The sequence below is a fragment of the Hypomesus nipponensis genome, chromosome 25 (genome assembly GCF_054491055.1).
Source record: "Hypomesus nipponensis isolate SF chromosome 25, ASM5449105v1, whole genome shotgun sequence".
NCBI classification, from domain to species: Eukaryota; Metazoa; Chordata; class Actinopteri; order Osmeriformes; family Osmeridae; genus Hypomesus; species Hypomesus nipponensis.
This window is the reverse complement of record NC_140385.1, coordinates 2,582,501-2,597,267: the sequence shown is the minus strand read 5'-3', so window position 1 is coordinate 2,597,267 and position 14,767 is coordinate 2,582,501. Positions and strand designations below refer to the sequence as shown.

The 14,767-nt window shown below is 46.2% G+C and overlaps 2 protein-coding genes across 3 annotated transcripts; both read left to right on the top strand.

The window, feature by feature from the left end:
• On the top strand, window positions 1–6,030 carry LOC146221748 (uncharacterized). 2 transcript variants are annotated; one of them, XM_084691992.1, is made up of 6 exons: window positions 1–421; window positions 2,764–3,111; window positions 3,322–3,475; window positions 3,924–3,978; window positions 4,657–4,890; window positions 5,321–6,030. In XM_084691992.1, exons 1-6 carry the CDS (start codon window positions 334–336, stop codon window positions 5,471–5,473), a joined length of 1,032 nt encoding a protein of 343 aa, XP_084548118.1. In that variant the 5' UTR covers window positions 1–333; the 3' UTR covers window positions 5,474–6,030. The 2 variants fall into 2 exon arrangements, with proteins under 2 accessions (XP_084548118.1, XP_084548117.1); XM_084691991.1 differs by having other exon boundaries at window positions 5,282–6,030.
• A 665-nt stretch (window positions 6,031–6,695) lies between these two features.
• On the top strand, window positions 6,696–10,837 carry nat16l (N-acetyltransferase 16, like). The gene is made up of 5 exons (XM_084691994.1): window positions 6,696–6,878; window positions 7,292–7,400; window positions 8,059–8,144; window positions 8,360–8,584; window positions 9,621–10,837. Exons 2-5 carry the CDS (start codon window positions 7,298–7,300, stop codon window positions 10,209–10,211), a joined length of 1,005 nt encoding a protein of 334 aa, XP_084548120.1. The 5' UTR covers window positions 6,696–6,878; window positions 7,292–7,297; the 3' UTR covers window positions 10,212–10,837.
• The last annotated feature ends 3,930 nt before the right edge of the window (window positions 10,838–14,767 follow it).

Here is a 14,767-nt window from a genome sequence, read left to right as displayed (position 1 = left end):
GAGAGATACACTGAGAGAGAGAGCACGTTTGGAAAGAGAGAGGGGGGACTGTACAGTTTCTACATTTACATATTTTTGGTGGTACATTTTTTTTCTCAAAAAGCAGGAAGCTGACACAAGCTCGCGAACCGAGACAAGCAGGAAACAGACCTTCCGAAACGAAGCGTCACGGCAACGTAGTTCAGAGTCGAAACAAGAAGCCCGAACCTCAGAACAAAAATCGAGAAGTAAAACAAACAAAAAAACTGGAACAAAAAAACTATAACATTAAAAACACTCCAAAAATTCTTCAAACGTAGGTGAAACAAGAAGGGACGCAGAAGAAGCAGTTGGATGACAAAGCAGACCTCCAGCGGGCCGACGACAGGGATGAGACGAGGCCCGGTGCTCTCCCGGTTCATCCTGCTCTGCACCGTCACAGGTGGGCCTCAAAGACCTGCACGCGAGTCACACAGACAACCAACTAGCCAAAGTCGTTTCTGTTTTTCAGTCAAGGTCGTTAAAAGCTTGTTTCGAAGACGAAAAAAAATACGAGCATGTGAAAAGAGCATTCACATTTCTGAATCTGACACTCTTGACTTGATCGTTCTGACTATATAGTACTAATATACACCTAGAACTAATATACATGCTGAAACTAGAAAACAGCCTATTACTAAACGCCAGGACACATGTTTTGGTTCAGGCGTATAGACGTACTTGTTTCATTTATTTATTAGACACTTGTATCCATGTAGGCTACTTTGCAGGTTCCTCATCCCTCACCTGAGACAAGCGGCACAGTGAGAAATGTGGATAATCCTAATGGAACAATTAGAAACTAGAACAACACAATCCAGGAAATGATCTGAATTGCTAGTGAAATCTTAAATCTGAATGTAAACACAAAGACATGCCTTCATAATGATTTCGGTGGTCCAGCGGTAAGCACCTGAACGATCAAACAGTTGATTTTACGTAGGATGAAACAGACTTAAGAACCGCATCACAATGCGGGGCCTCAACCGTTGAATTTCCGACCGCGGCGAAAGATTCAGAATGCCGAACAGAACCTGTGCCATAGCAGCTTTACATTTGTGTTGTGTTTGGAAATCCTGTACTGTTCTTTCTAAACTTATGAGTCTGTCATGAGATTAAGCTGTTTTATTCAGTACAGAAGTTGTCACTATTTACGGCCTCCAAGTGTTTTTTTTGTTTGTTTTTTTACATAGGCTAGGCCTCTTTCCTCCAGACGAAGTCTTCATAAGTCGGAATCTCACCGTGTAGCCGTGCCGAATCTCATCATACGGTTCGTAAAGAACCATCTCAAACATAAGCCGAGGAAAACCGACACCGTGGACAGCTGCACGCTCCCCGGGGGAAGCCATGCTTGGCCGGGTTTGAGGCGGCCAGGTGTTAAGGCTGTGTGGATCGCGTTGCACGCGGGGCATGTGTCTGTGTGGACGCGCTTCAGCAGAGGGTTAGGGCGGGTGGCGTGCGGTATGAACGGTTACGTTAAAAAACCTTTACGGTTTATCAGTTGCTTACATGCGTTGGTCAGTATTGAAGCCACTTTTTCAAAACTCTTTAAACTGTCTGCATTACCAACGTACATTGCCAGCGTACATTTTGGCGGAGAATACATTGAATGCATTTTGCGGGAAAGAAATGACAGTCAGTTTTATTCACTTCTGTTTCGCTGACCATGAAGCGTTTTGACAATGTGACTTCAGTTTTGAAAAATGCCTGCTAGAGATTGAAAAGAACTGCAGTGTCTCGTTAGTGTATTTGCGAGCCAGTGTTTGTGCATGTGTGTAGAAACACAGCTTTTTGTGTGTATATATCTGCATATGAAGATATATACACACACACACATGCATATGCGTGTGTCTACATACATATACACAGCCATAACAATAAGCTACTCTAAGTCCTGCCAAAACCTAACTAAAACAGTATTTCTGACATTTTCCACCAGTGGTCTTCAACCCTGGTCCTCGGGCCTCCCTGCCCTGCATGTTTTAGATGTTTCCCTGCTCCAACACACCTGATTCCAATGAATGGGTCGTTATCTAGTTATGCAGAAACCTGCTAACGACCATTCACTTGAATCAGGTCGTCACCAGGCTTCTGCTGAACTACATAACGACCGGTTCATTTGAATCAGGTGTGTTGGAGCAGAAAAACATGTAGAACATGTCAGGCAGGATTGAGAACCTTGTTCTAGAACATGTCAGGCAGGATTGAGAACCCTGTTCTAGAACATGTCAGACAGGATTGCGAACCCTGTTCTAGAACATGTCAGGCAGAATTGAGAACCCTGTTCTAGAACATGTCAGGCAGGATTGAGAACCCTGGTCTAGAACATGTCAGGCAGGATTGCGAACCCTGTTCTAGAACATGTCAGGCAGGATTGAGAACCCTGTTCTAGAACATGTCAGGCAGGATTGCGAACCCTGTTCTAGAACATGTCATGCAGGATTGAGAACCCTGTTCTAGAACATGTCAGACAGGATTGCGAACCCTGTTGTAGAACATGTCAGGCAGGATTGAGAACCCTGTTCTAGAACATGTCAGGCAGGATTGAGAACCCTGTTCTAGAACATGTCAGGCAGGATTGAGAGCCACTGTCTTGGGCAAAGAGTCAATGTAATGTCAATGTATTAATTTAGCGGATGCTTTTACCCTGTTCTTGAGGACCAAGGTTGAAGACCACTGTTTTACACAAAACCATCCCTACTCACCTGTAATGACACTTCCTGTTTCCCCTGCCCACCTGGCCAGGCCTGGCGTCCTGCCATGTTCAGGTGTCCTACAGACGGGAGCGGGAAGTCCTGGAGGTGACCTGCTGCCTGAGAGGAGACCCCAACACCACGCTGACCCAGGTCAACTGGGTTTTGAACCGTGGGCCGTCCAACCAGTCCAGCCTGGGAGTGTTCCACCCGGTCCATGGAGCCTACGTCCACTCAGAATACGGAGACAGGGTGGAAGTCAAAGGCAGCGTGGAGGACCGCAGCTCCACCCTCCGCCTGCTGGGGGGCGCTGTAGAGGAGGAGGAGGGGGGGGTGTGTTGCGTCTTTAATGCCTTCCCAGTGGGGGTGTTGCAGGGCTGCGCGGACACGAGTGCTATGGGTAGGTGGGGGAGTCTGTGTGTGTTTGTGTGTGTGTCTTCACTATGTTTGTATGTGTGTGTTTGGTCTTGTTAAACTACCCTTGCGGGGACCACAAGATAACACAATTTTGAATGGTCATTAAGTGAATGGTCCCACTGGGATAGAAACTGATACACACACGTTGTGTTTCTGTGTACGTGTGTGTGTATGTGTGTGTGTGTGTGTCCAGCTGCCGCTCAGGAGGGGGATCTTTCTGAGGAAGCACAGATCAGAGAAGTGGAGCGATGGGCCCTGCTGATTGGTGGAGCTCTGCTTTGTTTCCTGTCCATCACCACGTCCATATACTTACTTTGCAAGAACTGCTATAGACACTGCTGTAGAAGGTATCTGTCTGTCTGTCTGTGTCTGTGTCTCTGTCTCTGTCTCTGTCTCTGTCTCTGTCTCTGTCTCTGTCTCTGTCTGTCTCTCTCTGTCTGTCTCTCTCTGTCTTTGTCTCTGTCTGTCTATCTCTGTTTGTCTGTCCGTCTCTGTCTGTCTCTGTATCTGTCTGTCTCTCTCTGTCTGTGTCTCTCTCTGTCTGTGTCTCTCGCTGTCTGTGTCTGTCTCTCTCTGTCTGTCTCTGTCAGTCTCTGTCTTTATTTCACCACCCCTTTTGTTTATTGTATTTATTCTCTGTCTTTGTTCATCTTTTTTCTGTCTCTTTCCGTTTTTATCTTCTGCCTTACGCATGTCTGGGTCTCTCCCTCTGAGTAGCACTGGCGTGAACATCTTCAACTGTCATGTAACAACCAGATCTTTCACCCGTGTAACTTCCTTTCTCCTTTGTTCCAGAAGGAGAGTGTTTAAGGTGCACACATGTTTAAGTGACCTGCATGCACAATCTGAGGTAAAATGTGTGCGTGTCTCTGTGTGCATTTGTGTGTGTGTGTGTGTTTGTTTGTGTGCGTGGGTACTGTATGCGTGTGTGTGGGTGTGTGTGTGAACTTTGGAATGCAAAAGGGTAAAGTGACAACCTGCAAAATGTCAGTACCACCGTAGTAGACCACAGTGTCTTAGACTGACCTGATGTCATAGCAACCACTCAGAGCAGGTGATATCTGGCTTCCTGTTGTTCTACTGGCAGTGTCCTGTGGTTCAAGCTGCCTGGCCATCTCTGTGTCTCACGCTCACACGGACACACACACACACACACGCACACTCACACACACGCACACTCACACACAGGTGTAAAAAAATAATAATAATTGAACTATATGCACAAACACAAACAGACATGCACGTACACTCGTGCATAGAGATGTGTGCATGCATGAACGTGCATGCACACACATACACGTGCATGCAAACACACACGTGCATGCAGACACACATTCGCACACAAGGTGTTGCAGGTCATAAACAGTAACAGATTGAGTGTGTGACTCTTAAAACTATTAAGATATTTTGAGACGTCACATTTCAAACAGTCATGTCCTCTCTCTCCTCCCCCATCCCTTCCTTCTTCCTCCCTGTCTCTCCCCTTCTCCTCCTCCCCTCCTCCTCTCCCCTCATCCTCCTCCCTCAGGACGTCCTAGTGGAGTCTCCCCCTGGGTCCCATCCCTGCCCTCCCCTCCCCCCAGCGCCCCCCCAGCCCCGAGGGTTTGATCCCTCCAAGCTCTACGCCAAGATTAAGCTGGACCTTCTGTACGGCAGGCTGTGGAGGTCCTACCAGGGCACCTCCAGGGCCCGGACCACGGACCCTCCATGCCCTCCAGGCCCCCAGCAGCCCCCCAGCCCGCCTCCGGCTCACCCAGAGCGGGTAGGTCCAACAGCATCACGGCCTGTATTGCACCGTGATGGTAACATATATATGTATATCAACTGTAGACGGACAATGATGGTATATAGATATAGATGTTATATACTCTAAGACAGTGATAATGTATAGATAGAGATACTGCAGGGCAGTGATGTAACTTTGGATAACAGTGACTGCGGAAAAAAAAGACATAACATAACATTTTTACTGTAGGTCTAAAATTTGTTCTTGTAGGTCGAAATTACATCCATGACCAGGCCACACCTTTGGTCAGTTAAACTGTGTTGTTTGGGTAATCGTGTAATAATGAATTGTGTTTACAAAGTGAATTACAGTAAGAGTTAGAGGTGATGTGTGTGTGTGTGTGTGTGTGTGTGTGTACGTACTCCAGGTATACTCTCTCCTCACCCAGCCTCAACCCTTGACCCAGAAGGAGGGCCCAGAACCGAGCCGGGAGGAGAAGACAGAGGTCACCTCAGAGCCCACGACCTTGGAGCAGGCTCAGGGGTCGGAGGTCACGACAAGCAGCTCTGCGGAACATCCAGAGGAACAGCATGCCAGTGACGATGTCACAATGACATGATTCCGGCACATTCTCAAAAGCGTTAACCAGTTCTGGTACACAAACGGCATTCATTGTCAGTGCTAGAAGATGATTTGGGAAGGCGTAATGATTGTCTCCAGAGAGCGGTGTGTGGGAGTTTGGGTTTTGTGGTGGATGAAGACAAAAGAAGACCTATGCAATTTTGTAAAGCTCTCTCTTGGAAGTCGCTTTGGATAAAAGCGTCTATTAAATGAAAACATGTAAATGTAAGAAATATTTTTTGTCAATATGATTTAGCAGAAACCCCAGTAGGGTATTTGGCATGCCGTTTGTAGTACTCTGAAATGTAAATATTAACAGCTTAAACTACCTAGCATCCCACGTGGTCTGTGTTTGCGTTTTGGTATGTAAATACAAAGTATTAACTGTTATTTTAACCGTACATCTTAACAGTTCTACCTATTTTGCACCATGGAAAATGTTTTTACATTGTACTTGTGAGGTTTAGAATGGAATAGAATATAATGTAGTAATTCAATAGTCATTTCTGTGAATAGGAATGTTTTTTGTGAAATAAACTTGAACGAACCAACAAATACTTTGCCATTCCGCATTATAAGTCCTTGTCTCCTGTATTTCTCTGTCTCTGCGGTAGGTGGCGTATTAGGACCGCTGTATTCTTACAGCCGCTGCATTCTTACTGGCTGTCAAACAACCGCATCACGCTTGAAGGTTGTATTTCGAAAATGAATGTATAGTTTAAACAGTGTAGCTTTTTAGATTTGTTGCATAGCCGTGCATAGACAGCGACTATTAATAATAAGTACTTTGTTTAATAGACTTCTCTTGGTTTAATAGGGAAGACGCTAATATAGGCGATACACTTTGAGCTATATTAAAACTTTGCGTTTTAAGTACCACTTTCGACATGACTTACTCATTTATTTTGAACCGTTCCACAACAAAAACATGTTGTAGTCTGTAATGCAACTAGAAGTTTTGAACTGTAATACGTAATTCAAAGAGTCTGGTTTTCATAAAAGGTTTTACGAAGAGTTAGACATTGTTCATCATAGGTGCTTTGAATATTTTCACCTTCACATATCATTGTTTAACTCGTTGACACAAACGGTTTCACTTTCTGCAGAAACGCGCGAGTCACATCGTGGGTGAAAGCGAGGAGAATGAATGTAGCCTGTACTGTCATTCAGGACCAAAGTCTGCAGCTCGAGGGAAGTTAACGGAACTGACTGTTTTTCTGAACTTCCCGGAGATTCAGGAAAGCGGCTCTCAGATGGTCACGTGATGGGTAATAACTAAAGACAGTAGCAGACACTAGCCCGACATATAATCTTAATTTCACAACTAGGTCAGGATTAGTCATATCTAGCCTGTATGTGTCGGATTTCCAACTTGCACGTTATTGGGTATTATTTCCAAAAAGGTAAAAAGTAATTTGCCATGATTGCAACATCAGTTAGCCTAAATGTATGGGTGTTTTAGTTATATAGGCTAATTGCATGTTTTTGTTTGTTCCTATTTAAAATAGTTGGTTCACTCTGCTATTCGCTAACGTTTAATCGCTTCTCTTAAAAAGTCACTAGTGTGAGACAGTGGACATTCTATAGGAGGACACACAGCAAATGATTTACCAACTTGCAACATAAGATAAGAAAAGTACTGTACTTTACAGTTCTGAACTTTATTATCTTGGAGGTTGAGCGCCCTCGTAATATCCACGCAGAGCTGAATGGGTTGTCAAAGAGGTTAGCGAGGGGAAGAGAGATTTGTATCTCCGTTGACATTCAACAGAAGTTTGAATTGGTTCTGTGTTTTCCGCGTACGGTATACGGCAAGGTTGTCATGGCGAGTTGTCTCGGGGAGAGCGGTGACGGGCTGACTTTCTGGTTGGCCGAGGAGAAGGACTACGATGATGTCATGGACATTTCTGACGACATCTATGGAGGTAACTACGGCATCACGAAGTCGGGCTCGTCAGGGAATGGGGGTTGGAGAGTGGGTAAAGTGTGTTGAGGGGTCTTCACCTCGCTCCTGAACTTCAACGTTCCTTAGCTGTGATATAGTGTTAACCATAAACCCAAGCCTGTCGTGAACTATTGCCTAGGCCTACATTTATAGCTCTAATAATGTTAAAGACAGGGTATCTAATGTGTTTGAGAAGCACTTTTTTGTCATATTTGCCAATAAACTTCACATCTTGATAGCGCACCAATACATATAAAGGTTTGACCGTAATATGAAGTCAATCCGCCATCTGTTGGCGTCGCAAGACTGTAATAAAACACAACGAATCATTAGGCCGTACCCTGACTAATGATTGGACGGGCTACCTGTCTGTCTACCTACCTTACGCGCACTCTGCCCCTGCACTGGAAGTGGCTTTGAAAATCATTGTTTAGTTTTTTTTATTATGTGTGATAATAAAAAGACTGGGGGGGGGGTGGGGGGGGGGGGGTTGAAACATTTTGCCAGACGTGCTAGGACCGGCACTGCGTATCTGTACCTCTACTTGAGTGAAGGATGTGTGTACTTTGCCATCTCTGGTTCCAACAGGTGTGTAACTGTGTGTTACCTACAGGTGTGTAACTGTGTGTTACCTGCAGGTAATGACTACCTTCCTCGTCGCTACCACTCCTGGATGACTGAGCCTGGTAGAGTGGTCATGCTGGCCAGGCGGGAAAACAAACTGGTGAGCCACACCCACTACCCTCTCTTAACTCTCTCTCCCTCCTTCACACTCCCTCTTTCCTATCTCCCTTTCGCTTTTTGCAAATCCATCTATCTTTCTTTGTACATCTCAATCACTCCTCTAATTCATTTATCATCTCTTTGTGTCTTCTCTCGCACACACACGCACGCACGCTAACACCATCCATCTCCCACGTGTTCCCCTCCCGCCCCCAGGTGGCGCTAGAGTCGGGTCTGCTGGTTGACGACGGCTGTACGGTGGTGGTGGAGGGCCTGAGGGTGTGTCCTAGCGAGAGGGGGCGGGGCGTGGCGGGGGTCATCCAGCGGTTTCTAGACGACTACCTACAGAAGCTCCACCCCTCCATCCGGGTCAAGAGACTGACCAGGGGGGTGGAACCCGGGGAGGAGAGACTGGTTAAGTTCACCCTGCTGGCCAAACGGGTGAGTTTGTGTGCGCGTAAGGATATGTGTGTGTGTACACATATGTTTGAAACAGACACAGATGCACACATGCACACACACACATGGACACACACGCACACACACACACACACACACACAGGCCTCATGCTTGACAGACTCCCATTCATCGACAATATCAGTTACTGAATGTCTAACAATGCGACAATTGCCACAATGGAACTCTTAATTAAACTGTCAAGTAAATCTTATGAAGACAGGCACAAAGCCGTTGATTTCAAGGAAGGTACAATATAGTTTAATGCTTGCCAGCAAGGAGACACATTTTATCGCGATACAAAGTTCTCTAGTCTTCATGCAAGACCATTTCAACATATTGGTGGGAAGTCCCCTCCCCTGCATATCAGCTGTCAAGGTGATCGATCCCAGTTACCACGCTCGTGCACGTACGTGCGTGCGCCCTGAGTGAGTTCTCTGACCCTACGTAAGCCTAGTGTCTTCTATAGTTCATTACATTTACATTTAGTCATTTAGCAGACGCTCTTATCCAGAGCGACTTACAGTAAGTACAGGGACATTCCCCAGTGGCAAGTAGGGTGAAATGCCTTGCCCAAGGACACAACGTCATTTGGCACAGCCAAGAATCAAACCGGTAAACTTCTGATTAGAAGCCCGATTCCCTAACCGCTTAGCCATCTGACTCACAGTTCATGTGGGGAGGGGTTTCTCTGCTGACAATGATTACTAAGCACAAGTATCATTCAGTATAAAACATTACAGTCTTAATTTCTCCGACACAAACCCACATGTGCTAATTCTCTTTCGTTTTGTCTCTACCTCTATCTCCACTCCTCATCCCTCCTATTCCCCTTGTTATCACCTGTGTCGTCCCCTGTTCATGTCAACAATCTGTTTATTCCCCTCTCCACCTCTCTTCCTCTCCCTTTCTTTTCTACCTCTCTTTCTCGCTCTCCCTCTCTCCCCCTCTCTTCCTCTCTCTTTCCATCCCCCTCCCTACCCCCCTCCCCCCTCTCTCTTTCTCTCTCTCTCTCTCTAGGCTGTTCTATCATTGGTTGGTGAAGCCGTCAGTTTCCACACCTTCTCTTCCCACATCAGGAACAAACTACACTCCAGCACAGGAACAGGAAGTGACTCGGGTAAGTCCGTCCCTCACCTGGTTCCCCTGGACGACAAGCAGCTGAGGAAGGTTCTCCTGGACCCAGACCTGCCCTCCAGGGTCCAACTTCCCGGCGGCGCCATCATCCAGGACTGGCAGCCCTTGCAGCCAATGGAAGCCAACCTAGAGATCCTGGGGAGGCGGGATCTCTCCTGGTTGGTCAACGACCAGGAGAAACCCACCTTCCTCAGCTTCTACACCCCTCCTTATCCAATCCCGTACGAGGGAGGGTCCCTGCGTCTCAACATCGACACGTTTGGGACAGACGCCATCTTTGCACGGGCGGCGCTTGTCGGACATTTTGAGAAGGTTTTGGCGAGCGGGGCGTTCAGTGGGAGGAGCAAGGTGGTGGCGCATGTGTACGTGGATCCGTCACTGTACGAAGAGCTACAGGGTTTCTGTGAAGGCGACGCAGGGGTGACGAAGTTTAGGGGCCGCTGGGAACAAGAGTTTATGGAGAGAAAGGTGTAGGAAAGGAGGAAGGGGATAGAGAGAGAGAGAGAGAGGGAGAGAAAGAGAGAGAGAGGTAGAGAAAGAGAGAGAGGGAGAGAAAGAGAGAGAGAGAGAGAAATATACCTATATAGTACTTAAAGGCAGGGTAGATACGTTTTGCCAACCTAGGAATGTTGCCTTGAGTTGAGAAGGATTCATACCGAATTATCCCACCTTCTCCCTCCAAAAGCCTGTCCAATCATTGCATTCGGTCTGAACAAAATGATTGGTCATGTTTATTACAGTCCAGAGAGACGCCGATAAAATGTTTTTCTTCTCTACAACAATCGATGTAATCATCTCATCGCCATGGTTACGAGGAAGAGAACAGTACACCGTATATAATCACCATATTTACGAAGGAGTGGCCAGAATACTTTATAATATGATTGTATTATAATCAACATGGTTAGCAGGAATTTCTATGCAAGAGGGTTGAGAAAATAACGACACATTCTGTAAAAAAAACTACCAAAGGTTAAAAAAAAGAATCTCTACATCTAAGCGATTAAATAAATTAAACTGTGACGTGAATTATTTGAATTAATTCAGCGATCAACCTTTGATGGCATGAGAACTGAAACATTTATTGAAACACAAGATTAAAGAACATGTCAGAAATGCCTGGGAATTATATCTGTTCTATTTATACAACCTCTCTCATGCTCTGTATACAGTTCCCTCTCTTCCCTCCTGCCTCTCTTCTCTCGCTCTCCCCCCCCCTCTCCCCCTCCCATTTTCTCTCTCCCTCTCTCTTTCACTCTCTTTCTCTTTCTCTCTGTCTCTCTCTCTCTCTCCCCCTCCCATTTTCTCTCCCTCTCCCTCTCTCCCCCTCTCTCTCTCTCTCCCCCTCCCATTTTCTCTCTCTCTCCCTCCCTCTCCCTCTCCCTAATGTTCTGTCTCTCATGTTTAGTTTCTCCCTCTCTGTATGTATGTGTATGTATTCTGTATATTCTCTCTCTTGCTTCATCATCATAGACATGTAGAGTTCAGATTGCTGGAACATGGGGGTCAATGGCTTATTACAGTCCTGTCACACACACACTCCAAATACCTCCCTCTTACACACACACCTACACAGATCTAATTCACACACATTCACACACACACTTTGTATTTATAAATGATTCAGCAACTCAAAAGTTGCACACACACACACATCTGACACACACACTTGTGTAAAAACACACTCAAACATGCATATTACATTAGACTGTTTCATAAGAGCAACCACTGGTAAATGCTACCCTACAGGTCACACTTCCACCAGAAGTCCTTATATGGTCAGAGCCATAAAATACACACTGCACTCAGTGAACTGAGCCACACACACACACACTTTCTCTCTGTCTTACACTCACTCAAGCACACATACATAAACTCAAACACACACAAAGACTTAATCACACACAAACTCAAATACACACTCACAGACACCCAAACACACACACAAACCAGTCTGGTGTGGTGAGGGGCCTGGTCCATAGAAACAGGTGATTCTCCTCTCTCTCTCTCTCTCTCTCTCTCTCTCTCTCTCTCTCTCTCTCTCTCTCTCTCTCTCTCTCTCTCTCTCTCTCTCTCTCTCTCTCTCTCTCTCTCTCTCTCTCTCTCTCTCTCTCTCTCTCTCTCTCTCTCTGTCTCTCTCTCTCTCTCTCTCTCTCTCTCTCTCTCTCTGACTCTCTCTGTCTCTCTCTCTCTTTCACTCTCCTCTTTCTCTCTCTCCTCTCTCTCTTTCTCTTCTCTCCTTCTCTCTCCTCTCTCTTCTCTCTCCTTCTTTCTCCTCCCTTTCTCTCTATCTCATCCTTATTCCTCTGAGTGAAGGACTGCAGCAGGAACAGAGAGAGATTTAGATTTGATTCCGGTGCAGTTTGATTTTGTTGCAGCGCTGTAGCTATGCTGTTCTACTGTACTTCAACCAGCAGACATCACGTAAGAGCATCAGTTGAGTTATGGTGGTCATTTGAAATTCTGTTCTTTCAAGGCTTTTCGCAAAGCCCGACTTAACCATATATAACAGTTTTTAATGGACTGTGGAACAGTTAGGTAATGTCTATCTGACAAGAGCTTCTGTATTTTTATGTATTTTTATCCACTGTATATCAGTAGTAAATTAGGATTCACACTTTGATAATTGGCTGACATGCTCACACACAGACACATTTTCAAACACTATTTCTCTTTCTCTGACTCATCCACAGTAATTAAAAGCCTTTTTACATCTCATATTGTCTGATATTTTTGTTTCTTTAATGGATTGTGCTTTAGGCACCCCTCTCTCCCTTCTCCCCTCCATCTCCACCTCTCCGTCCATCTCTTAAAGTGCTCTCTGTGAATACCTCACCACATCTCCCACCACAAGAACGATTAGTCTCATTAGACACCAGCCCTGTTAAAGGCTCTGTTTTAGCTTCGATGGGCTTGGTCTGATGTTGTACAATTAAGAAAAGCTTTCAGCGGAGTCTTGAAATCTTGGCTGATCATCCCACTGCATTCCTCCACAAGTCTACTCCATGCATCTCTCTCTCTCTCTCTCTCTCTCTCTCTCTCATCATCACGCTTGGTAAATGACTGCAGCTGTAACTGTATGCTGCGCACAAACCACAGTTCTTCCATCTGTCCACTGGGGGTCACCCTGGAGTCACATCTGCCAGACAGTATAGAGAGGCGCAGTGTTGTGAGTCATAGAGAGAGGGGGAAATAACGTCCTCCCTCCCTCCCTCCCTCTCTCTCCCTCCCTCCCTCCCGAGATGGATGGAGGGAGGGATGGTGACAGAAGGGGTTAGGGGGAGGGGAGGAGGGAGACAGGGAGACAGGGAGGAGGGAGACAGGGAGACAGGGAGACAGGGAGACAGGGAGGAGGACATGCCAGGTGAGGAGAAACAGGAAAAGGGTTCCAGTTGTGTGTGTGTGCGCGCGTGTGTGTGTGTGAGCACTCAGTCTGATTTTCCATCAGTACCACAATCACCTCAGGGTACTGTGTGATGTTGATCTAAATCTGTCTCTCTTTCTCTCTCTCTCTCTCTCTCTCTCTCTCTCTCTCCCTCTCTCTCTCTGTCTCTGTCTCTCTCTAACTCTCTCTAACTCTCTCTCTGTGTCTCTCTGTAACTCTCTCTCTCTAACACTCTCTCTGTCTGTCTGTCTCTCTCTCTCTTTCATTTCATCGAGTTTTTCATCCCTGCCTTTTTCCCTTCGACCTTCTTCTACTAGGCAAATCCTTTTGACATTTAGTGATTTCCTGCCTTTAACGGAGCACTGCACACCACCAGAACACAGAACACCATAACACCAGAACACAGAACACCAGAACACCAGAACACAGAACACTAGAACACCAGAACACCAGAACACCTCAACACAGAACACAGAATACCTTAACAACACTACCTTCTGTTTCTCTGTGTATCGGCCCTCCCTTCTCCCTTTCTTCAATGTTTTCATCTCGTACTAATTTTCTCTGTTCTGCCGTCTCTCTGTTCTGCCGTCTCTCTCTCTCTCTCTCTCTCTCTCTCTCTCTCTCTCTCTCTCTCTCTCTCTCTCGCTCTCTCTCTCTAGCTCTCTCTCTCTAGCTCGCTCTCTCTCTCTCTCTCTCTCTCTCTGCTACACTCTCTCTCTCCTACCCTTCCCCTATCCTACCTGGAGTGCCTCGACTAACCTCACGTTGCCCAGTCACATATGTCACACACACTTTCACACACATTCCTCCACACCCAGGAAGACTGACCCTCGCCTGTAGTGAGCGGGAGGAGGGGAGGAAGACAGAGTCACAGAAACAAGTGTATTCAGCAGGTAATACTTCAAAATGAGTTCTCTCACTTCCCCTCTCTCTCTCTCTGTCACACACACACATACTCCTCTTTCATCTTTACATAATTGCATCTCAGGTCTTTTCTCTTTCAGTCAACATCACCTCACATCCTCCAACCATTTATTCATGTCCTGATGCCACCCATCTTTTTCTCCCCTCCTCCCTTCCCTCCTTCCCTACCTCCTTCCTCCCTTCCCTCCCTCCGTCCTCCCTTCCCTCCTTCCTCCCCTCCCTTCCCTCCCTTCCCTCCCTCACTCCCTCCCTCCAGACAGAGTCTGCATAACAAATGAAAACATTTGGACTTAAGGTAACAGTTACAGTATCACCAAAGTAAAACAAAGTGATGAGCTTCCAGTTCCTCCTCTCTGGCTCAGAGAGTTCCATGAGTTCCACAGCCTCTCTGCAATATTAAAACGTTTGATTGCAGTTTTTCTCTGAGACGTTTTCTACTTTGTGTGACTCATGTTCAGACATCAGACCTCTTTTCTGGGAACAGATTTGGTCTCAACTAGATAACAATCATTTTGCTGTGACATCATCTTCTTCTTCTTGACCAGTGATATTGATTGTCACTGTTGTGACAATTACACACCCAGAGGGGGGGACAACAAGTCTTTTTTCTTGGTGGTGGGTACGTGTGCATGTCTGTAAGTGTGCGTGTGTATGTCTGTATGTGTGTGTGATGTGTGTGTGTGTGCGTACGTGCGTGTGTGTGTGCGTGTGTGTCCAC